General features: G+C 41.9%; 1 protein-coding gene across 1 annotated transcript in view; it reads right to left on the reverse strand.

Annotated features, from left to right (window-relative positions):
• Positions 1–25264, reverse strand: part of SULT6B1 (sulfotransferase family 6B member 1) — a 153943-nt gene that overhangs the window by 124582 nt on the left and 4097 nt on the right. Inside the window, 1 exon segment of the mRNA XM_042021976.1 lies at positions 24241–24323. Within this exon segment, the coding sequence (XP_041877910.1) occupies positions 24241–24323 (83 nt within the window).

A 25264-nucleotide genomic window follows, 5' to 3' on the forward strand; every position in this document is an offset into this window, starting at 1 on the left:
TCCAGGTGTTTCCTTAGAGGAAAGACATGACTTCTCTTCATTTAAAAAAAAAAATCTCAGGCTTCAAATTGTAACCTTTCTTTTTTAATTTAAAAGCGAGCTGGGGGAAGGGGGTGTCACTTACAGTTAGGTAGTAAAGGCAAAGTCACAGATGGGTGACCTTCACTACACTAAAACCCTAACGCTCACACCAAGCAATCAATGACAGGAGCCTTATGAACTCCAGAAAGGGTAATCAAACTGAAGTACAGCACCACTTTTATCTCATAGCACCAAGGGTTACAGCACTTCCTTCTGAGCACATGGCAGCTGCAGGTTGGCAGGGGTGAGCTGGCTGTAGGACAGCCTAACCTGAGCCCTCTGTCCCATCCCCCTTCCCAAATGGAAAAAAACCACATCTTCAAAAATTCCTTCAAAATAAACACAGAGGTTTCAAACAAACCTCTCCCAAGTGTACTTCAGTTGCCAAAACCTCACATCCCACTATCATGCTTCATGTCAAATGCCCCCCAAGGGAGAAGTGTCTGCAGGAGTAGCCTCTACTCTCAAAAACTGGAGATGGGACTTTGAGCAGTATGTCCTTGGCATGTGTAAGTCAGTAAGGTTATTTTGGGTCTGTGCCATCTGCCTCAGAAAACAGTAAGTTATGTCCAATTTCTACTGTTAGTCCTTCTCTCTAAAGAAATAATCCCCCCTCAAAAAGCTGGTCTTTAGACTTCAAGGCTGACATGTCAGGAAGATGCATGCAAAAAAAGTAAGTTGGAGAAAAGAGAAAAATATGCAGGAGGGAGGGAAGACAAGAGCAAAAAGTAAGAATCACTACTTGATTATGCCTCTGGAGAAACTGCCCTAGTAAGCACAACAACTCGATGTTACCTATTTGTATCTTATCACATCCATGTCAGCATTGCCTAATTTATTATATACTTTAATAGCCATATTTGTATTAGTTTCTGCTTCACACTGTCAACGCTGCTTGCAAAATGCAGACTACAGCATCTCCCTCATACATCAGCACCACCAATAGCCAGAAAACAGAAAACAAATTCTGAGTTTGGAGCATACGGTAGGGCTAACAATTTATATACACCAGAACAAAGGCAGCTGAAGTTCATTTTTATTACCTCTCAAGACAAAACTGCAGATCTGGCTTTGTTATTCATGTGGACAAGATGGCAGGGATGTCGCTAAGGAAACATGACAAGAACGCTACAAGATGCTATCTTACCCTGTTTTTTGAGTTTTTCCAGAGGGAAACAAAGTGAATTGTACTTGCAAAGAGCACAAGCACTTCAAATTGCGCAAAAAACCTCAGATCCAGAGGAGCTGGTCCCCTGCACTCTCTGCACATGGCTGACAAGTGCTGCAGATGCTACAGCAAAGCAGAACCAAGCCTTGAAAGTAATACCAGCACTGGTGAAAGTGAGAGACTGGGGGAAGGGACGATGAAGAGGGAAGCTAAATTCATTGCCACAATAGGCTTCCAGGTATTAAAGCATGGCACAAATACTATGCTTAGTATCACTGCTCAGCTGCTTGCACACCACAGAGGAGGATGGGGGGATCCTTTCCCTCACCAGTAACAGTGCCCCAGCAAAAACTGACACCAGTGAAACTGACACCACAACAGAAGTCCTTTATTTATCCTTAAAAGAGCTAGAATAGTCTCTGGGTAATTTCTTTTCTGTTTCATTTCATTACTAGACAGGGATCTCTGAACCACTAATACAACATTTAATCTTAGTGGTTAATTTTAAATGCTTCAATTATTGATGTCAACCATTCCCTCAGCTTCTGCACAGGAACAGTCTCTGGTTTAATACAGCACTGCCAGAACGAGGATCCAAGATGCACTTAACAAATACCAGCATGGCTTTTGTGACAAGAAAGGTTGCAAGTGGTTGAGGTTTGGAGACATGTTTCAGCAGGTCAATCAGCTTGAGAAAGAATTGTTTTGTAACCTTTAGCAAGGTTATGCCAACAGGAAACAGGAACGTCCTTTCCCTAAATTCGAGAAATACAACGTAGGCTACTCTCTCACTCAGAGGAATCCCAGGCCAGCCATTTCTGTAAATTTTTGATGCAAAAATCAGTCATCTTCCTTCTTCTCAAAGCCTTACAGATGTCCCTGCACTCTATTCCTGGGCTTCCAAGCACTCTTCACTTCTGGGTGTGCAAAGGTGGAGAGAGCCTTCCAACCCAGCTCTACATTTCTTAGACACTCAAAAGTCTCTATAACACTGAGCCACCAGCTCCCAAGTCCTACCTCTCTTGAAGAACAGAAAGGATTGTGGTTTTTTCTACTAAGCTGCAAAATCTGTTTAGTATAATCCCCCTCCAGAGGCTCACTTGCTGGTGGTCATTATCAGCTTTTAACATCGAGCCTCTTGATGTCCCCAGGCAGCTGCAGAGTCACATTAGCTTAATTCTGTAGATGGAGAGCAGAGACAAGGATGCTCACCTCCACACGAGCAGGGAGTCCAACTGAAACAGCCAAGCCACAACACAAATCTCTTGACACTTACCCTCACGCTGCTCCTTTCCATGACCACAACCTAATCCCTCTTCATTACAGAGCCATGAAGGAAACAAAATGTCACAAAGCATTTAAGCATCGATAGAGGTGAAGGACAAAGACCCCTGTGGCTCACTGTGCAATAGCAATCAGTACTACTTTCCACAGTCCACTTGCAAGAAATCACTTCTGTAACTAATTTAATGTCTCAAATTTGCCTCTGCATTTAATCAGTCACTGAAGCCCCAGATCATGCTGGGACAATCAGATGATGTTATCAATTTCACTGCTAATGAGCACCGAGGAACAGAACAGTTTTCAGTAAGTACAAATCAAAGTGTTAGGTGCTGTTTGCACACATTAACAGAGAACAGTTGCATATCCTTCCCTCAGAGGCAGATTGTGTCCAGAAATGACAACAGGTACCAGCAGGTCCTCTGAATGTTATGATTTCCTGCAGCTAGTTCAGCCATCCCTCTAAACTAGGAGAAGCACCACTTTTAGCAGGGTAGGCACACTGCTGGAAAACTACACAGGCAAGATCCAAATGTGGGTACTGGGGCTGCCCCAGAATAAAAATTCTGTGAGGTGAGATGAGAATTAGGCTTCTAAGTGAAGTCAACTACCTTGGGGCATTTGATTCAGCAATGTGCAGCAGCAAGATAAAAGTAAGAATTTAAGAACACGTCGGTATCCTGCTTTTGAAGAGTATTTGTGCATTCAGCTAGCAAAGGTAATGGTAGGTGATTTTAGAAGGTTGCACTTAAATTCCTACTCACGTTTCAAATGCAATTCATTCTAAAAAAAAATTTTTTTTAAATTTTAACATATTCTAAATGCTTGTTCCTAGTCCCATTGAAGTCTGGGGAAATTTTGCCAACCATGTCACAAGAACAGATGAACTGGAAAGGAGAAGACACGAAGTTAGATGTCCGTAATCCTGCCACCTGCCCATGCATTACTGCCCAAGGAAGCACACGCTGCACAAGACAACGGCGTGACACAATATTCCCCCCACTAGGAAGGGGGCTGCATCCATCAGTCAGTGGCAGAGAGCCCCAAACCCATCACTGATCTGCCTTCACTAGTAGGTTTGTGGCTATAATCTAAACAGAGTCACACCCCAACTAGAAAAATTGAAAAAAAGGTTAAGGCACCCTGGGACATTCTCTTAGACAGCCCCTATGTAACCATACCCTCTCAAGTGAGACAGTATCTGAGACCTTCCCACAGAAAGGTGTCATTTTCACAACAGAAAGCAATGAGAACTGTGCTCCTTCCAGAGAGACCTTGACAGGCTTCAGAAGTGGACCTGTGAAAACTTCGTGAAGTTCAACAAGAGCAAGTTCAAGGTCCTGCACCTGGGTCAAGGCAATCCCAAGCACAAATACAGGCTGGGTGAAGAATGGAATGAGTGCAGCTCCGAGGAGAAGGACTCAGGGGTGCTGCTGGACAAGAAGCTTGACATGAACCAGAAATGTGCACTTGCAGCCCAGAAAGCCAATGGAATCCTGGGCTGCATCCAAAGCACTGAGGACAGCAGTCCAGGGGGGCTGATTCTGCCCTTCTACTCCACTCTGGTGACACCCCACCTGGAGAGCTGCATCCAGTTCTGGGACCCCCAACGTAAGAAGGACTGGACCTGCTGGAGTGAGTCCAAAGCCCATGAAGATGATCAGAGGGCTGGAACACCACTCCTGAAGACAAGCTGAGAAAGTTGAGGCTGTTCACCTTGGAGAAGAGAAGGCTCTGGGAAGACCTTATAGCATCTTCCAGTTCCTAAAGGGACCCTACAAGAGAACTGGTGACGCACATTTTAAAAGGGCATGTAGTGATAGGACAAGGTGGAATGGCTTTAAAGTGAAAGAGGTGAAAGAACTCTTTACTGTGAGGGTGGTGAGGCACTGCAACAGATTGCCCAGGGGAGTGCAGATCCCATCCCTAGAAGTGTCATGGCTGGGTTGGATGGGGCTTTAAGCCACCTGGTTTAGCAGAAGGTGTTGCGGCCCGTGGCAGGAGAGTTGGAACTAGATGATCTTTAAGGTCCCTTCCGACCCAAACCACTCTATCATTCTCTCCAAAGAAAACAAAGACACAGAGATGAAGAAATCCATCCAGTCACACAGCAAGCCTATGGAAGATCACAGAGCTGAAAACACATTTCTTTTGCCCTCCTAATACCTTAACTTAAAAGAAGCTGAGTGGTAGTTTCCAGGAAGGAAGGGATAAAAAAGAAAAAAAACAGACCTGATGTCCCTGTCAATTAATGCCCATTACTCTTGTTTCTGAAGCTACTAGAAGGAAGATTTTACTTGTAAGATCAATACTGTCCACATCCTTCCCAGGGTAAAAGGCTGTAAGCTTTCTTGCTCTAAATATGAAAATGTTCTCTATCCTTGTATGATTCCACAGACTGAAGGAAATGCACCATTTGAATCATCAAAAGGAAACACAAATGGTCCCTGTGGAGAGATAACCTTTTCTTCTATCTGCATCTGTCAAGTTTGGCTCATGACAGAATTATGACCCCAAAATAACATTTTAATAAGTGTTTACATGCTACCACTCCCCAAAGACTATGCTGATAAAATTCTGCCTCAGAACTAATTATGCTTCAAGACAAGGCTACCCTCAGTGGATGTGGCAGCAAAAAACAGGACAGGGATAGATCTGTCCTTGGCGAGCACCGGGCTCCTCCTTGTGGATGTCTTTACAAAACTGTGTGCTTTGCACATATTCCTGTGAAAGGAAAGAAGAAAGAAGCTCAATTCATGTCTCAACATGCCTGGAATTTCCAGTGCCTATGTTAGTTATATTAAAAATCTGTGAATATATTACCATGTGTCCCCTTCTCCTTCCACCCTTCACCCTGATGGGACAAGGAGGGACAGATCAGCTGGCTGATCTCCTTGGAATCTCTCCTTGTTGTGGTGTTCAGGACCAGAGCATTGGAAAGGTAGCACCACAGCAGCCATTTGACAGACCCCTTCCAAAACTACCAATTCTGTGATTATCATCTTGTGCTACACAGACTGTGAAGCAGACAACACCAAACATTGTCACTGCAGGTCTACAGGTGAGAAAACACACGGCAACACACACCTGAAGACCTGAGGGAGATATAACATCTTGGTGTTCCACATTCCCTCCCCTACATTTCAGATCAGTTTCTATCTGCCCCAGACCACGGGAACAGCAAGGGAACAGAAGAAAAGTGAATGGAGATTTAAAATCTTACTGTTTTCATCTTAATGCTAAAAAAAAAAAAAAAAAAAAAAAAAAAAAAAAAAAAGAAGGCTTCTACTACTGACCAAAGATCTTCAGCTTGGCAGAGATAAGAGGAAAAATTAGTCCTTTCTAACATCAGCAGGGGAGCAGTTCAGCTTTTGAAATCCCCATATCAAGACTGAGACTACTGCTACAAGTAAATGCTCCCAAAGGAGGTGGTTTAGAGTCCACTGTTGCATGATGATTCACTGGGCATCAAACATTTTAGTTGTATGTGCGTTCAAGGAAAGAAAACAGCTGAGGAGATGAGTCTTCCCCCAATCAACCAAGCCATATAATTCATTCTAGAAATCATCAGTTAAGTTTATCTTGCCCACACTGTGTCTGTCAGAAATTCATGTAGACATCCCTGTTCTGAGGGCAAGGCATACTTTCCATCTAGAATGGATACCTAATGTACATCCACTTGTTCTTTTGCTACCATGGCTCTTTAGCTTTTCCCTCCCCTTTTTGCCCTGTCATTGTCACCCCTAAATGCTCTCCCAACCTTTATTTTGCTGGTCCAACAAGAAAATTTCTTGAAGTCTCTTCTTGTACTTTATGGCTCAATAGACCTGGGGCTGTGCTGACACCTGTCCTACTCCAAGTTTATTTTCCCTGAACAAGTTTATTGTGACTAGAACTATCAGATATAGATGATATATATATAGAGAGAAGAGAGAGAGAGATAAGATATAGAGATTTCTCAGGATCAGACATTAACTTCTCCAGAACATTGATTCTTATTAACTCTTCCCTGTCTTCAGTGGGAATAGCTTAACAGAAACATCCTACACTTACTTTTGATAGTAGGATGTTGTGGCTACATACACACTGATACATATGTATGTAGTCTTTCCCCAGTCTGCACTCTCCAATATGTAAAAGAAATTCTTGTGTGAAATGGTGAATCTGGAGTCTCTCTCCTCAAGAAAGATACTATTTTATAATGTTCATCTGCTACTGTATCAACAGAAAATTGTTTCTCTTCTGCTATAACTGAAGTTTGTTATTCTGGTTAACATTCAATGTTCATACTGTATTTAAAGGAATGTATTTCTTTAACCCACAAGTAATGAATATCATTTTGATCTGTTTTAATTAAGAAAAAGCATTTCCTGACTTTAATGATTTCTGAACTCTACCTCTGTAATAGTATATCTATGCACTCCAAAGATATTCTATATCTTCATCTCTGGAAACTGCTTTGGTAGGAGCTGAAGAAATTTTAAGGACAGATTTTGGCCTTTTTTTTTCATAATCTATGATGTGCACCAGTACCTCTGACCAAAAGCACCCAGAACTTCACAACGAAGAGATGTCAGTGCATGACTGCCCTCTCACCTCCCCATCTCACAACTTTCAGGAAACCCTTTGCTTTGCCTGCTCTCAGCACAAGACCTGCGCTGTAAGACAATGTTTACTCATTCTGGCACATGCATTGTATCACATTATCAGGTCAGAGTTTGAGTATAAGCCTGAGGTGCATGCTGCTCATGCTTTATTTGTTTACCTGTACAGAACCTAGACCACACTTGGCTCTAAAACAGTCATGTGAAAAATCATCCATCAATGACAGAATGGGCAAAACTGCAGCAGTGCAAAAGGTCAATACCTCAGCATAACCTTAGGGCTGTCAGAGATCATTGCAACTTCAAAAGCATATTTTCGTGAAGAAACAAAGCAGTAATAATCCTTCAGTTTGGGCTTTTATGCTTTAAGGATCTTTATCTAAAATTCAAGCCACTACCCTAAGGACCAGTAAGTACAGCAGCATATGTCCTTAGACAACCTGAGAACGATTAACAAGAGCTCTCTAAATAGTTATTTATTTTCTGAGATGGTTGTGTAATCTGCGATGATAACTTACTTCATCCTACAGGCTCATGAAACTCTTTACCCTGGCTGTATAATCTGAACGAAAAAGACCGTCTCATGCACTGATTACAAGAAATAAATAAAAACCTTGCCACAGGAAGACGAGACGGCCCTTTTGGCTGTGTAACGTTGCCATCTAGTGATCATCTCCAGATGTTGCACGCGAGAGGTCCCACCCGTTGTGCTTAAATCTTCCGGCCTTATCCTGAATCACCAGGGAACCTCACATCAGAAACTCCGTCCTGGACGGAAAAAGTCAGTCAAACTCTTTTGCAAGAGTGTTCGAGAGACATCTTTTCTATATATACCATAAAATTATAGAATAGTTTGGGTTGGAAGAACCATTAAGGGCCATTTAGTCCAATGCCCGCGCAGTGAGCAACAGTATCTTCAACTAGACCAGATTGCTCAGAACTCCATGTAACTCGACTTTGAATGTTTCCAAGCATGGATGAGGCACCTACCACCTCTCTGGGCAACCTGTTCCAGTGTTTCACCACCCTACTCATCACAAAAAATTTCTTTGTGTCTAATCTAAATCAACCCTCTTTTAGTTTAAAACCATTACCCCCTCTCCTATTGCAACAGGCCCTGCAAAAACTTTGTAGCCCAAAAAAAGTTTGTCCCATATATATCTATATATTCAGCGTAAACAGATACAAACAAAATGTTGGCTCCTAATCCACTGACCAAAACAGATTTTGTTTACCCTACTTAAGGGTCTAAGTCACTGGTGATCTATAAAGAGAGGGATAATAGAAGAAACTATTCTTCTATCGAAGAAGAGGGTAACTACTGGAAAAGAGAAAACTTGCTCCAATGCTTATTCCATATTCAGATTTGAAAGCTCAGCAGATAATCATTAATTATGATTAACCTTGGCTAGGGAGCAGTTTTCCCACAACAGGAATAATACAGATACCCAAGACATTAAAAAGGGGGATGGGGAGAGCAGTGGGCAACAATAAAAACAAACACCAAGTGAAGAAATACAGCCAGGGAAAACCTTTAAGGATGAAAACACACCCAAATCCATTCAACATGGAGAGCTTTGAAATATTTGGCAGTGTCGGCAGCAGGCAGTCTGAGAGGCAATATTTGTGTGTCCTGGCTGTGTACCAGCATCACAGGATATTTTAAAAGGTAGATTCTCACAATGATTTTTACCCCCAGGTCTTCCTATGTCTGGCTTAGATGGTGGTCAATGGGAAAGATCGATGGAGTTTTGGAGACTCAAGAGAGGCCAGTCAAAAAATTTGCTGTTAATCTAAAACTCTGCCGTGCCTGTGCAAACAGCAGATTTAGATAACTTCAGAGGGAGAAAACAAAAGGAATCACCAACTTACTGGCCCCAGGCACTGCCCCCTGTCAAACCCTGGGTTGCTGGCACCATTGCATTTTCTTTCAATAAAAATAATAAAAATCAGGAAGAAAAAAAATCATGAAAATAATTCAAAAACTGAAGTGAAATAAAGCAGTTAGGTTTTACTATTGTTCTTCAGACATGGTTCAAAATATGCTGGAAGGAGTCAGAATTAGAAAGGCCAGATTCTCAAAAGAAACAAATGAGTTGCAAGTCCAAATCATCAAAACAAAATGACTCAAGACAGAAAGGCATTAAGTGTACACAATAGTACAATGATATAGATAAAACAATGAAAAGCTGTTCACCTGATGTCTCGTTCGTCTCGACTATTCGACAAGGCAATTACTGTCACATTTAGCACTTTCCTACGTATTTCAGGAGACAAGGTCTAATTTTTCATCCTTTTGAGGAAGCATCACACCAAAATGTCATGAGTAACTAATGAGCTTTTTGTAAACACTCGGCAGAAAATCCATTTATAGGGCCAGTTGTGTGTGCATACAGGTCCTCCTATGAGGCTCCTAATTTGCTACCCTCCCCTCTCACAATCTGAGCACTTACAGTGAGAGCACAAATATTCTTAAGAAATAAATCAATACAAATCAAGAGCAAAATAACCTATGGGGAAAAAAATCACCGTCTATCTGCCTTTTTAACAAAGATGTACTGAAGAGATCTGTAATTATCACCTGAGAAAATGCACACTGCCTGCAAAAGCCAAGCACTCTGAAGAAGACAGCACAGCAACAGCCGCAGATATTTATGTGTTTCTCTCTCCATTTTAAGCATATATTTGCCATGAAAAATTTTATCCAAACATGGATCATGAGCTGATGAGATAATGATTGTCCACCTTCTTGACCTGGAGAAAGATGTTATTTAGGACAGACTTAATGAATTATCCTCCTTTACATATTTTTATGCTTCTCTGTTTGAATACTGTTCTGTTGATAGCATTTTTAGTTCAACTTCGATGTTGTAAGAGAAAGATTCAGAAAACTAGCAAGTGCTATTGGCTGAGGGCCTAATTCAAATATACAACAGAGATTGACTACAATGTTTCTTACAGCTTTCTGTTCCTAAGCACAGAACTCAGTAGAACTGTTTTTCAACTGCATTTTAATTATTATTTACTCCCTTTTTTATTCTTACGGCTGAGTGGGTTCTTTCTTTCAAGTTGATTTTTCAGACAAACCAAGCCCATATTTTGGATTCAACCCTTACTAAAACACAACCAGAAAATAAAGACTGGAACTGAAGTCTGCCTTCTCCCAGATACATACCTTAACCACTAAACCACAAACACAGATGCTCCAGACAGAACTTTAAAGCTTAAATACCAGGTTAAACAGCAAAATTACCCCTTCTCCAGGTGTAATTAAAAAGAAATCAGTCACACAAAACTGTATTTTGTAAGGTATCTTCTACCATAGACCAACTCCATGAGCACTTGCAGAATCAAGCAGCCCACAAGCCAGAGGCAGAAGAGAACTTTCATTCCTGTGCCTGCAGAGAGTTCAGACATCATTTAATACCCGAGGTGCTTCACTTGCCAAGAAATTTATCATCCCTAACATGTGCAGAGTGAAGACACTTGGGGAACTTCAATCAAGCAAAGATGCCCCTGCATAAATTAGAAACCTCTAGGGTCTAAACATTATCTAAACAAAACTCTTTGGGTCACAGTTTAAGATTCAAGGACCTGAGTTTATCCTAAATCAAATGTCAAGCATATAAATTCCAACTTGCACTTGCTCTTGCTCCTACCGTCTTTCCATACAATGAGCCTTGAGATGCAAGGGAGGTTCCTAAACTCTGTGGGACTACTAATACAGTAACCACGGTCCTGAGTGAGGAACACTCAGAGGGAGATGAAACTGGGACAACCCTGCAGCAACAGGAAAAGAAAACCATTCGCATGCAAAAGGTATTAATCTACAGCCACATCTGCAAAGATGCATGCCTCAAAATTGCTCCTCTTGCTCTAACAAGCCTGCTGTGGAGATAGATTGATAGAAAACTTGTGAGCCATCTTATTCTGTATCTGTTGCAGTGCTTTGCAGGTTTTATGGCCATCTAGTAATACCCTTTTCTTTCTGTAATTGGCTCTGCTCAATACTTCACAACCATTTTTATTCTCTGTCTCTCCGGAGAGTTAAAAGGATTTAGACTTTAACTCAGGAGAGAAATTAAACCTCTAATTAGACCAGGTGTGCCTAGAACTGCATTCCCCAGGAAATCTAAATAATTCTACCTTCATTTTACAAATTTATAAATCATTAGAATGCAAAACCTGTAAATAGGAATTAGTCAGGAGAATAAAAATGTACTGAAGCACCAGGAATGAGTGTATGCTTCCCAAGCTGAAAACATCCCATGACGCATTGAATTCCCACTCCAAAGCTCACTGGAAGTGAAAAGAGACCCATAGGGGTTTGGATCAAACCTGAAAACCTGCAGGCATACAGTGTTTAACCAGATAGAGCTGCCCTGGCTTGACAGAAACAGCTCAGGAGCTGCAGGTTAGCTCACCCAATGAGTTACACGAGCTTCCCAAGGCCCATGCAGAGGCTTTGCATAAAGGATGAAAGCACGAATAAAGCTGGGCTGTGGTGCTAAGTGCCTCTGAACAAGAAACAATCTGCCTGCAGCTCAGAGAAAATTAAAGTGCAAAAGAAGAAACAATTTGCTTAAGGTCACATAGGAGAATCAGAATTACCATAAACGTCATCTGAATCCCGTTCTTGTGGCTCATCCCCTCCCTCTGAGCTCTGCCTGCTGCATTGGAAGGTTTAAAACTTCAACCGGCCTCCCTGCATAACACTATTGGTGCAGGGAAAAGCAGGTTTTCCTGAGTTAAACAGACATCAAACTCACTCTTTGCAACAAAGAAAAGGTTATGCTGATAGTTCTCCTGAGCAGACAGATCTGTGGAAGAAAAGGTTATCCTGATAGCTCTTCTGAGCAAATAGATCTGTGGAGAAAGGTTACCCACATATGTATGGAAAAGTGCTCAAAGGGCAGGGCTCCTCAAATCTCAAAGGGCATTTCTTTGCTATTCACTGGATTGCTTGACCATCCAAGAAAAAATCACGGGTGAAAATCAAGTGAATGGCATTTATGGTTCATCCATGCTAATCTTTGAGTGTAAAACAGGCTCACATTGGTCAGTTAAGCATCCACTGATATGCTCAATCATGGAACAAGTGCTGGTACATCAGTAATTAAAAAAAAAAAAAAAAAAAAAAACTAAATTCCACTTCCAAAAGGAAACAAACTTTTCTAACATTGGTTCTGAGCAAATACTATGTTCCCTAGGACCTGTCTCTCCTCAACTTACTCATAAATCTTCCCCAAGGAAAATTAGGCATAAAGGCTACAGGCACTGCAAAATACCAAAGCAAAAAATTACTAATAAAGGTGACTTCAAGAATCACATGACAGCTAAGGAGAAAACAAGTTTGACTTATAACAATCAAGGAAATACAGTTGATTAAAATGAGACTTGGATCCCAGTATGTTGGACAGATTTTGACATGTACAAGAAAGGAAATACTGCTAAAAACCAGTTTTCAGTCTTCCATATCTCACTATTAATTCAAACAAGCAGGAAAACAAATCTGTCATTGAAGACAGATTCCACATCCAAGTCTGAAGTAGCCCTTAGCTCCTCTTCTTGCAGTAACTTTAGCTAATGATACCACTTTTGCTCAATGGACCTAGTTTTTATTAAATGATGCACAGCACAGAGTCTGAGGCTATAGCCGTGACGCAATTCTAAAATTTCTTTCTTAGAAAAGAGTAATGACTGCAAATTGATGACATGTTGTTTATCTGGTTCAATTTTAAAGACAACTCAAAGCAGATATTTTCATTACTATCCATCACTTTCTGTATTAGTCACTGAGATTACTGCAGATGAAAGATAGCCTCTAGCCCACCTTTCTAGCTTATTACTCACAAGAGGGATCCTATTTATCTGAAAATAATGAATTTTTAAACTTTTCATAAGATAAGAGTAGGAGACTTGTCTAGTTGTATCTAATGATTTTTCACTCTCCAAATTACAAGATAAGATTCTGTAATTCAATTCTATCAAGCAGGTGGTGGCGGAGTGTTCTATAACACCACACAAGTCTTTGCATGATTCATGTGTAAAAGATTCCACACAGAGGGGTTCTCAAGATACTTAAAAAAAAAGAAAGAAATAGATATAGATATATGTGTGTATGAATATTTTGCTTTTTAGCAAGAATATGGTCAGAATATTCCACTGCAGTTACAAACACACACATTTGGAAAGTTGAGATAAGCCTCCTTCCTGAGCAGGAGGACCATGAGTGTGAGAATAGAGACTTTTGATTTGCGGACACTGAAATTGTAAGGGACCAGCTGTATCAGCTGAATGTTCACAAGTCCTTGGGGCCTGATTGAATTCATCCCAGAGTACCTGAGGAGCTAGTGAAGTTATGGCAGGACCTCTCTCAATCAGGTACCAAAGGTCTTGGGAGTCTGGAGAGGTCCCTGCTGACTGAAGCTGGCCAATGTTATTCTAGTCTACAAAGAAGGATATGAAGGAAGACCCAGGGAACTACAGACCTGTTAGTATCAGTACCTGGAAAAATTATGGAGAAGATTCTACTGGGTACTATTAAAGTAATTTGAAGAACAATGTAAAATCAGGCACAATTAACAGGGGTTCACAAAGGAAAGTCTCATTTAACTCATCTGACACCTTCCTATGATAAGGTCACCTGCTCAGTGGATGAAGGGAAGATGGTAGATGCAATTTTTCTGCATTCTGGGGAGGCTTTTGATACTGCCCCTCACAGCATCTCTCTGGAGAAGCTGTCCAGCTGTGGGGTGAGCGGGTTCAGGGTGTGCTGGGTGAAGAACTGGCTGAAGGCAGAGCTCAGAGGGCTGTACTGATTGGGGCTACACCTGGCTGGCCACTGGTCACCTGGGGCTGCTGGCTGGGAGCAGCTCAGTCTGAGTCAGCAGGGTGTGCCCTGGCAGCCAGGAGGGCAAACTGCATCCTGGGGTGCCTCAAAAAGGCATCATCAGCCAGTCAGAAAAGGTGATTGTCCCACTGAATTCAGCATTGGTGCAGCCTCACCTTGAATACTTGGGCAGTTCTGGGCCCCACAATTTTAAGAAGGATGTGGAGGTCCTTGAATGCACCCAGAGGACAGCAAAGCCAGTGAAAGGACCAGAAGGAATGTCCCATGAGGAGCAGCTGAGGGCTTTGGGCTTGTCTAGTTTGGAGCAAAGGAAGCTGAGGGGTGACCTCACTGCTCTCCACAGCTTCCTGAGGAGGGGAGAGGGAGGTGCTGAGCTCTTCTGCTTCGTATCCAGTGATAGGAAACATGGGAATGGTTCAAAGCTGTGCCAAGGGAGATTTAGACTGGACATTTGCAAGCATTTCTTTGCTGAGAGGGTGGCCAAACACTGTAACAGGCTTCCTAGAGAGGTGGCTGATGTCCCAAGCCTGCATTTAAAAAGCATTTGGAAAATGCCCTTAATAAGGTGCTTTAACTTGCCCAGCCCTGTATTGCTCAGGCAGTTGGACTAGATGCTTGTTGTAGATACCTTGCAACTGAAATAGCCTATTCTAAGAGGGCTGCAACACGGGTACATGATTTTAATTTACAAAATAAATTTATTAGGATCTCTATGCAAGCCTGAAGTTGTCTGAGGTTATGTGGTGTAGGGCTAGGGAACTGGCCATCTATCTGCCAAGCTGCACCCCAGTGACCTTCTGAAGTTCCAGTGCTGGAAATTATCGCGAAAACCCTGAGTGATCTCAACTGAAAGTGTTTCCAATACTAGTGCTACTAAAGTTCTCTAAATAAAATCATGCAGCTATAAAAAAAAGTTAGATAAGGGAAAAGGAGAGAAAGTCTGTACTGCTTTTTCTGTTGAAAGCATCTTACAATGTTGTTATTGAAGCTCAGACCCATTTGAAGGTTTCCATAAACATTTAAGATAGTGAGCACATTCCATAACAGGCAACTTCAAAGTCACAATAAAACTGTGCTGACACAAAGAAAACTCCTTCAAGAACAGACTGGGCATAAGTTACAACTGCTCATGCAGTACATGCACTGTTCTTGCACAACCACACAAAGCTTTTGAGGAGTGCTGCAAAAACAGCACAGCAGGGAATGATGCCACACAGAGAAATGCCCAGAGGCTGCCTGGGTGTGCAACTCTTCAGTGCTACCCAAGAGTATTTTGTGTTAGCATGAAACACACTGTCTACCTCCTGTGCTGTGGACCCATAAGCCGTGATCTACTCTTGTTTGGAGAAGTCACCCGGCACAGATGTAAGCACAACCGAGAAGGGTGGTCACTCATTTTAAGACCTCTGGCAGCATGCAATAAAGTGGCTTTTCCACAGAATGCTGGCAGAAAGCAAACATGTCCTCAAGATATGTTCAAGAAAACATACAGGAAAACATGCTGCCAACTACTTGGATCAGGAACACCGCTTAACAAAGTCATGAGGCCAACAATTTTACAAGGGCCCACTGTGGGTTTTGTGGCTCTTCCTCTCAGTACCTTTTAAAAACGTAAAAAACTCCTTTTATAGGTCATTGTGAACTGCCTAGAAATATTGGACTTTAATATTAATCCCTAAACCTTGACTATCATTTAAGGAGAAAAACAGTCCAAATTCAACCTCCTACACCTTTTCACTGTACCACAAATAGAGGTGTTATTCTTTTGAGTCAGACATCTCTGAGAGCTCAGTCATATAATGCACTGATGTAGAAGATACACCACCTACTTCATCTTGCTCAGCATTGTACATACAGGGAAACAACTCTGAATTTGACAGCCTCCTACTGGCAGCCCTTCAGTGTCTTCAAATTACAGACCACACTAGAGATAAACAGAGAGGAAGAAGGCAAGGACTGACCCTGCAATCAAAATGAAGTTTGCAGCCTGGCATTAGCACTCTCTGAGAGTTCATTATAACCCACAGAATCCATATAAATGTATATTCACACATTTCCCATTTTTTAAATGCATAATCAAAACACTTTCTACTGCTCAATACTTCACCTCATGCCAGAAGCCAGGAGTACTTCACAAAGCAATTTGTGGTATTTGGGAGGGGGTTTTGTGCAGATCAATAAACACTAGAGTTCAGTTACACTTAGTTTCAAAAGGTCAGCAAGCCTTCTACATTTTTCCAGAAAATGAACTGTTCTTAGGATCTTTATCTTGTTCCAAAAAAATGTACCTCCCTCCACGCCTGTGACAAAACAAGGTTTTCATAATCCTTGACATTTGGCAGTATACACGAAGGTTATGTCAAAACTACATTTGAACTCCAAGAAATAGCTGAGCCTTTAAACCACAGCAACAGCAAATACTTTTACAAACTTACAAAGCAATTGCATAAGGGATCTGAAGGGAAGAACCACCCATACCTGACTCAAGGAAGAATAATTAGAATTATATCAACTATAGAAAGAAACATAACTATATCAGAATTTTTTAAGTACCATACATCTGATCTTTAGCTCAATAAACTGTTATGGGTAAGACTGAAACTTCCATGAGGATGAAGCTCTCCCATGGGTCTTGTAAATTCCCCAAAACCTAGAGTAACCTAATGCCAGGTGTAACCATGTAGGGGCAATTCCTATGTTTCTGAAGGACAGCAAAAAATATCTTCTGAAGATAAACAGCAGAAATATAAGTTTCTATTAAAATGCCCTAGGATATATCACCGTGTCCCACAGCTGTAGGGAGGAGGAGAGAAGATCCAGCAGGCAGGAATTGTGCAGCAAGATTGATTTATTTAATTATTTTACAAACTCTTTTATAGACTTTTTTCTTCATAGTCTAATTGGACAAAGGATCATCCACCCCTTGGGGGTGATTGGCTAAAATCCTAAAACATCCATTGTCAAAATATTTTTCTACTAAAGTATAAACAATGCTTCTCAAGGCTTCAGGTGTTTCATTGTTTACAGAACTCTGCGGCTATCTTTTGTGAGAGAGAAAAAGTCTCTCATGGACTTAGAAAATAGCAAGAAAATCCGTGCTAGCAGCATTTTTGTATCCACAGTTTCTGTCACCCTAAACATTAAGTCTCATGCAGTATTAGATTACAAGCAACAGAAAAAAGCTATGCAGGGTCTTCAGTAAAAAGATCGGTATAAGTCAAACTTATTTGATGAGTAGCTAATGCGGGGATGACTGAATGTAGGGCACACATTTTTGCTTTCCACTGTGGTTATGTATGAAAATCCTCACAGAAGGTCAGGCGTTTGGTACAGCATCTCGGCATTTTGTACAGCAGACTGGAGGAAAATGTTTTAGAATAATCCAGTTGAAGAAGGATGAGAGAATGAACTCTTTGCTTCTTTTTAGTTACATTTTAGTTTCACCTAAAGGTCTGAGAAGAAGCCCATAGCCACCGTGCCAAGCACTCTGCCGTTGTGGATGGGCCTCAGCCTTTGGAACTGGGTTCTCTTCCCCTCCATTCACCCTCATGAACATTCTGCGATGCTCCATATGGAAGATGCTTGCACTAAAACATGTGTTATTTTACTAACTGTCTCTGTTTACCAGGTAAGAGAAGTTCTCAGCCTAGCAATACCATGCACTGGCAGAGCTGGTCTCAACCAACTGGTGCCTGAATCCGTATCCTAACTACGAACACCCCTTCTTAAAGTGAGCATGGTTAAAACTCTGCATCTGCATTTCTCAGCTGGTCACATTATCAAAAACAGGACAGACCAATCCCAAATATAAGGGTATATACTCATGTTTTAAGGCAATGAGCATTTGAACTTTTCCTGATTAGGGATCTGGGGGATTATATTTCCGGTAACATGTAGTGACTGCTTCCATCCTGAAACTGCCAGCCCACAAGGACAAAGGAGCCCAGAACAAAGGTGAAAAGGAGAAAAAGCAGTTTCAAGCTTTCAAGGGGCAGTCTGTGCAACAATCTCCTGAAGGACTTTGGAGCTCACCCACCTTAGAACAGTCATTTATCTGGAGGCAATATTTTATCACCATTTGAGATCAAGGAGGTTGGCGGATGAAGGAGGCCATGACTAATGGACCTAACCCAAACATCCTCATAATAGGAACATTCTTATGGAGCAGGGAGAACACCCATCAGGCCTACGGAGGAGCTGCAATTAAGCCTGTTCTCAAATGTTTGTCTGAATAGGGATTGATTTAAATAAGTGTTTTCCTTAAAATGGGAGCTTAAGCAGTAGAAAAATCAATAGAAGCATTTATCAGGAAAAGACAAAAATCAGTTACTTTTGATTCAAAACGAATACCATAGGAGAAACTAGGTTCAGAGTGCATCCTTCTGTTCAAGCAGAATTAGAATTTGTAGTGGAAAGTTGTGTAATATAATTGGCTAATTCTTAGCACCAGTCTTTCAACATCAACAAAAATCTCCCTACAAGTAAAATGTTATCAAGTTTTATAAGCAGTTACACACAAAAAAAAAAAGTCAGTAAACTGTGCTGGAGATAACTGTTATTTAGCTGGTCAATAAACAGTAACTACAGCAGTTTCAGCTTTGTTTGGGGATTAATACAACTGATAATGAGAAGTTTACAAGACTGCAAAAATTGTTTTTTAACATACGTTTGTGTAAAAACGATAGTAACTATATTAGCACACCCACATACCTTGAATATACATGCAGCCTTGGAACAACATGCAACTTAGAGTGGGAGGAACTCCTCTGCAGCATGAAGAGATTGGTGAAAAAATGCTGATAGCCCCAACTTTTTTTACTACATTTTTAACTTGCTGATACCTGACACTTTTTCTTCTTGCCCACTGTCTCCTTTTCCCTTTCTCCATCTTGCTAATCCCTTCAGTTATCCCTCCTGAAGTAACTGGCCTGAGGTGATTAACAAATCTTTCACACCTGCAGGTTGCAGCACGGGGGGGTCACCTCTTCAGCAGGCCTTCCCTAGAGGATCAGAGGTGAGCATGGTTTGTGCTGTTGAATAGATTCCCTGGAAAAAAACAGTGGGGAAAAAATGACACTTCAGAAGCTGAGAAATGACTGATGTTCCCAGATTTCCACGTAATGCTGGCAAATTTTGGAGTTCTTTTATCTCTTCTGTCCAGAAGAGTTGCAGAGACAGCACAGGCTAGAAATTATACTGCAAACTGGAGATGAACCCACCCATTCTCCATCTGGGCACCAGTGGCAAAGTACCATCAGAAGCAAACAAACCACTTCCTGTCCACAACACGGGAAGGACATTGACCTGTTGGATGAGTCCAGAGGAGAGCCACCAAGTTGATCAGAGGACAGAGCACTTTCCCTATGAGAGAAGGCTGAGAGAATTGGGATTGTTCAGCCTGGAGCAGAGAAGGCTTCAGAGCAACCTAATTGCAGCTTTCCAGTCCCTGAAGGGAATTTACAGGAAAGATGGGGCAAGATGATTTACAAGAGCATGAACTGACAGGACAAGGGGGAACAGGTTCAAACTGAAAGACAGTAGATTTAGATTAGATATTAGGGGAAAACTTTGTTACTGTGAGGGTGGTGAGGCACTGCACAGGTTGCCCAGTGCAGTGGTGGATGCACCATCCCTGGCAGTGTCCAAGACCGGGTGGGATGGAACTATGTGCAACCTGGTCTAGCTGAAAGCATCCCCTGCCCATGGCAGGGGGTTTGGAACTAGATGATCTTCAAGGTCCATTCCAACCCAAACCATTCTACAATTCTATGGCTTTATGATTCTATGATTTTCCTATCTTTTCTGTGCTGCTTTAGGTGTGTCCATATTGGCACAGAACAAGTGGGACAAGGCAGTCACAAAAGCCATGCTGTGCTTTCTTGCACATGCCAGAATGGACATCATCAGACAAGGATTAGGAGACAACGTAGGCAAGCCACCCCAGAGGCTAAAAGCTACAGAACAGCTGGACAAAGAGGTACAAGCAGAACTGTGGGTTGTACAGAATTTTTTAGCAATCCTCAGATACCTTTTACCATCATTCACCTGTCAGATATTGCTTTTTTTCAAATTGCTCCAGCCTCTTTTCTTTACATTTATCTCCCAGCAGTCCTGTTCCTAGTACTGAGATACATGGAAATGATGGAGACAGGGTACTGCTCCCATATCCAGCAAAGTATAAGACAGACGGGCAAGAGTCTGCCCAAATGAATGTTACTCTGTGAGCAGAAATTTCCACTTGATCTGAGAATCACATTGTTCTCATGCCTGTATGTCCATATATTTTAATTCTCCCATGCCAGAATCAGCAGATGGATATTTCCCAGTCTCCTTGAGGACCTCTGACCTCACATCATGCACCTCTGACGTGCACCCATAGGATTGCTGTCCACACCAGGCACAGCAGCAGCAGCCATTTCCACTCGAGAAATACAGCACAATGCAGCGTTCAGTGATTAATGAATGTACTACTGCAGAGTGCAAGAGACCAGTAATTTCCTTTCCTCCTTCTCCAGTTTAGTCCCTCAGCTCCCATCTCCCACTAGCATGTATGTTGGCCCAGTCAGTCACAGTCTCTCTGTCTTGCCTGATTAATTTTGACTGTGCCATAGTTTCAACAGGAGTCCACAACTTGGCACTTTTGTTCTGTCTTGGGAGACACAGGTTTGATCCCTCCATCTGCAGAAGGAGTTAAAGTTAGGAATAAGATCTCACTATAAGGTTGTTCCATAAGCATAAGAAGGGGACATCATCACTTTGTTGAAACAAAGAGAGAGGACTGGTCCCTGCTGCTTTTTTTGTTTTGTGGGGTGGGGAAGAGCAAAAAAGGGGATGCATCAATGTCTGACCTCAGGGCATTGAGACACTGAAATCCCCTGGGGATCTACCTGAAGGAACCTGAGACTGTATTTTAAGGAAAGCAATGAAAAGAACAAAACGAAAAGTCCAGTATGTTCCTCATATCCTGTAACCACTGGCAGTACCTAGATGTTGATGGCTTCATTCTCAGGACTATTGCCTTGAGAGTAGAAGTGATGAAATTACATACAACTAGAGAGACTTCACTGTCCCTCAGGATTTTTGCCATCATTCAGCATCTCTCTCCTGTAATGCTGCAAAAAGATAATGGGCTTTTACTTTTTCATCTGCACAGAGAAATGGGTTGTCACAATACAAACAGAAATCTGACATTTGCAGGGCAGGATCATGCCATATTTTGCTGAAGGGCATTTTGATAGGTCTTTTCATATACTACTCTTGACTGAACCTGGTAATCAAACAGATGGAACAAAATGATTACTTACTGACTAAACCAGTGCCAGCCCCTCAGCAACACAACTGTGTTCACATGGCACAACAAAACAGCACAAAGTTAATTCCCTCCTGTTCCCCTCAATAGAAAGAGACGTGGAGCTTTTTCCAGGATACAGGGGAGAGCACTTAAGAGGTCAAACTCATCTCCAATACACTGGTGCCAGTGCCACAGCAGCAGCTGATTCTAAGTAGAGTATTCATCTGAGAACAGAATGTGGCACTGCTCTTTTCTTCTATTTAATTTCAGGTAACATTTATGGTCCACAGAAGGAAAAAATAAGGGGTTTTTTGCTGTAACAATCCCCAACATCCAGCTATGCTCTCCAAAGGTAAATATAGGTCCAAACTTCCTCCCCAGCTTCAAACCAGTTCCTAAATAGAACATTAATTTTATTACACTCTTATGCAAAAATTAGAAAAAGATGGCCCCAAAGACATCAAGCACATATCCCCATAAGACGGTTCACTCGTATTTAAGGGGCCAAAAACACAAACAATTTTACTGAATATATGGCCAATTATTCACAGCATCAGGATTAACATAATTAACATTATAATGGATTTCTTCAAAAGGGAACTAGTATAATAATTACACAAGGCATTCTAAATGGGAAATAAAGCCAACTACAAATTTCAGAGGTTATTTTATGCGAATACTGTCGCTGTAGTGTTCTGAGAATTCCATTGTAAACTGAATTGTCCATTTCTGATACTATGAATAATTGCATACTCATTTATTTCTAATAACCTATTATTTATTTGCAATTTCTTTTGTCCTTCTAAATGTTATGAACCCATTTAGAGAAACCACCTACATGACAACTTACCTATTATCCTTATAAAATGTTGCATAGCTTTGGATTAGCTACACACAATTAAATGCCAGCTATTGTGTTCATATAAGTTAGCAAGTCTGTGAACCCCAGCAATATAACATTGCATTTAATTCTAAACAACTATTTCTAAAACAAGGTGATTTATATATAATCACCCCAGAACACAATCAAACTGCACTCAGTTTTGCCCTTATAAAGATTACTGAGTGCAGGTATCAATATTTAATGTGCAAATAACAAGCGCCATTTTCCAGACCATCCCCAAACAAACTCATTCACTGCTTCACTCTTCCAGTGCACCAATACTGCAGCCACTCCCAGGTACACCCATGAGCCATGCACTTACCCACCCTGTTCACCTCGGGATACACTAACATTCCACAAATTGGCTTAGAGTTGGTAAACTGGATTACTCACACCTATTGCATCCATGGTGTGGAACTCTGCTTTCCTCTTGGTCACACTGCTGAGCATCAGTGTCGCTCAGAGGAGCTGGCCCTTGCTGATATGAGTCCTCAGAACTGCAGTAATCATGACTCCCAGAATGGAGCTGACTCCTGCCTGGCTAGCTTGTTCACGTCTATGTGCAAAACACTCAGCAAACATTCAAGGTGTTTCTTTTCAAACTCCTTCTGTCTCTTTAAGTTCCCCATAAAACTGCTGTAGCACCTCAGTAGCTCCTGTGCCTGAGACACTATGCCTCGCAGTGCCTCAGGGGACAGCGGGGCAGCTTTGGGGTGCAGTGGGACCTGCCAGGGCAGTGATATGCTGCCATGGGTGGGGTACAGAGGCAGCAAGCAGGATTCAGTCCTGGAAGCCTCCACATCTTCTGAAAGAATAGCTGTACCTGAGCTATGGATTGTTTCTTCCTCCGATCCTCAATGACTTTGATTTAATGCTGGGCTTTGACCAGTTTTCCTTCTGAAGCAAACTCAGGCTACTTCTGTTACCCTGGAGGGTCTGCCATGCCAGCAAACAGCTTTATATTTACAGCAGTTAATAATGATACTTATTCTACTCATTGCATAGTTATCTATCTTAATGTGTTTTTCTTCTCTTTCGGTGCCCTTGGGCTTCCAGCAAACAATTCATTTGTGGACAAAGCACTTGTATGACCCTCAAATCACAAACCATTCAAAACATGGACAGTGAAAAACGCAACACACAACAGACCTGGAGGGCCTGTCCTCTGCTGTCCAGAAACTGTGAAATCACTCATGTATAAAATACACTGTCTGTCTCTTGTGCTTCAGATTGCTGAGTTAAAATGGCAACAGTCAGGGCACAGGGGCTGGAGAGGCATAAAATGGCCTGCAAAAGCAATTAAGTGCCACAGAGACATTTGGATTTGCTAAGAACAGAAGATTGTTTACAGCCCTGTTTACTCCTGACCATGAATACTGTGCTTTATGTACAACAAGGACATGAGCAAACCCCAGTGCTCCAACACATTTGTTGCTCTGCTGAGACTCCACAGAGCACAGACGCTTCCCACTGGCACCATTGTGCAGGTGACTTTCCTGAGGCTTTCCGCTCCAAATTATGATCTCCAGCCACATGGGGAACACACTCATCAAACACATACAGCCTTCAGAGCTGATGTCCCTTTTGTACCCTCCTGTTTTTATGTGGTCCCATTTCCCCACATGCCCCCACACCATTTCTTTTCTCTCTCTGCTAAGAACACAGTCCTGCGTTACCACTAGAAAAATCCTTAGGAGTTTGGAATTCAGACAGAATGGGGAACCTACTGTGCTTTTCACCACCATGCAACCATTGCTCACCCCAGGCGGGCTGGCACCCTTGGCCACCAGGAGGGGAACAGACTCCCAGCTGTGTTTGCCCCAGCTCCAAGAGTTAAGCAACGTTTTTCAGACATGGGAGAACAACTCCTCTCACCTTTAAAAGCCAGCCATGTAGCACTGGATAGGCCAAGAGAGAAAGCTCCTGCAGCAGGAGAGCCCCAAGGCAGTGGGCTGTGGCAGCCATGAAGTTTTCCCGCTGCTCCCAAGGTGATGGGAGAGGGGGTTTCCCAGTGCAGCATCCTCTCAGCATGGTGAGGGCCCTGGGTTCACACCTGACATGACACCGCCAGGCACTCACCCAATTTTGGAGGGATGGAGGTGCACGGAAGCCCAGCCTCCACGAGGTCTCACCACATCTACAAAGGTTGTTCCAATAGCTCTCTGTGAGAAATAAATGAGAAAGACAGAAGATTATAAGTGTTCTATTTTTGGTTGTTTGTTGGGGTTTTTTTTTTCCAAACATTTATTGGGATGTATGTCTAATGCCTAAGATTAGTATTTCGGTTTTTCCTCCGAATATAAATATATTGCCTATGGATATATCAGAAGAACACAATAATGCAACTATGAATTATTTACCTGTTGGGGCAATGTTAATGAGTGTTCTACCAATTAAAATGGCTTCACAGGTTTGTAAAATATAAAATAGGAGGGAACTCACTGGAGACCCCACAAGCATATGTCAATAAACTTAAATTATTCACAAATACACAAGCCTCCCAAAATACCAGCTTCCCAGCCCTCTTTCATTTCCTGAGTGCTCCTGACTGCATCACATTTTGAGCAAAGTCAAAGACTAACTTTCTGTCTTCCCCAAGCCTCTAAAGTTTTTGCAGAAGCCAAATAATCATATGAAAAACATTTCGTTCAGATGCAAACTGAATATTTTATTGGCTAATACTTCATAGTATCCAACTGACATGCATTGCAAAGTGCAATAGCAATACAGGACAATAGCATCTAAGACCATAAACACCTGAAGGTAAATGACATTTAGCAGAGTGCTCTAGCAATGCACTCACACAGCACTGATACAGTGTGCTCTCGTTCAGAATGTTGCTGTTCTTTGTTTCTCTCCTCTGCATCAATCCTGACAATATTAACATCTGTAACAATCCCTGACCACTCTCATTTTGACACTTCCAGTGTACACTGCCAAGCTCTGCAGTGTGTTACAAGTAAAACAGAAGGTGCTAATCCCCACCAAAGGTCCTTCAGCCAAAATTCAGATCAATGTTTGGACTTTAACAAAAAAATCCCACATTAGAATACAAGTCCAGGCATCTGTTGTCATAAAAAGATTGTGATTGTTGTATTTCATG

Source organism: Corvus kubaryi, unplaced genomic scaffold (assembly GCF_017639235.1).
Source record: "Corvus kubaryi isolate FWS band 111438036 unplaced genomic scaffold, C.kubaryi_AGA036_p1.0 37184, whole genome shotgun sequence".
NCBI lineage: Eukaryota > Metazoa > Chordata > Aves > Passeriformes > Corvidae > Corvus > Corvus kubaryi.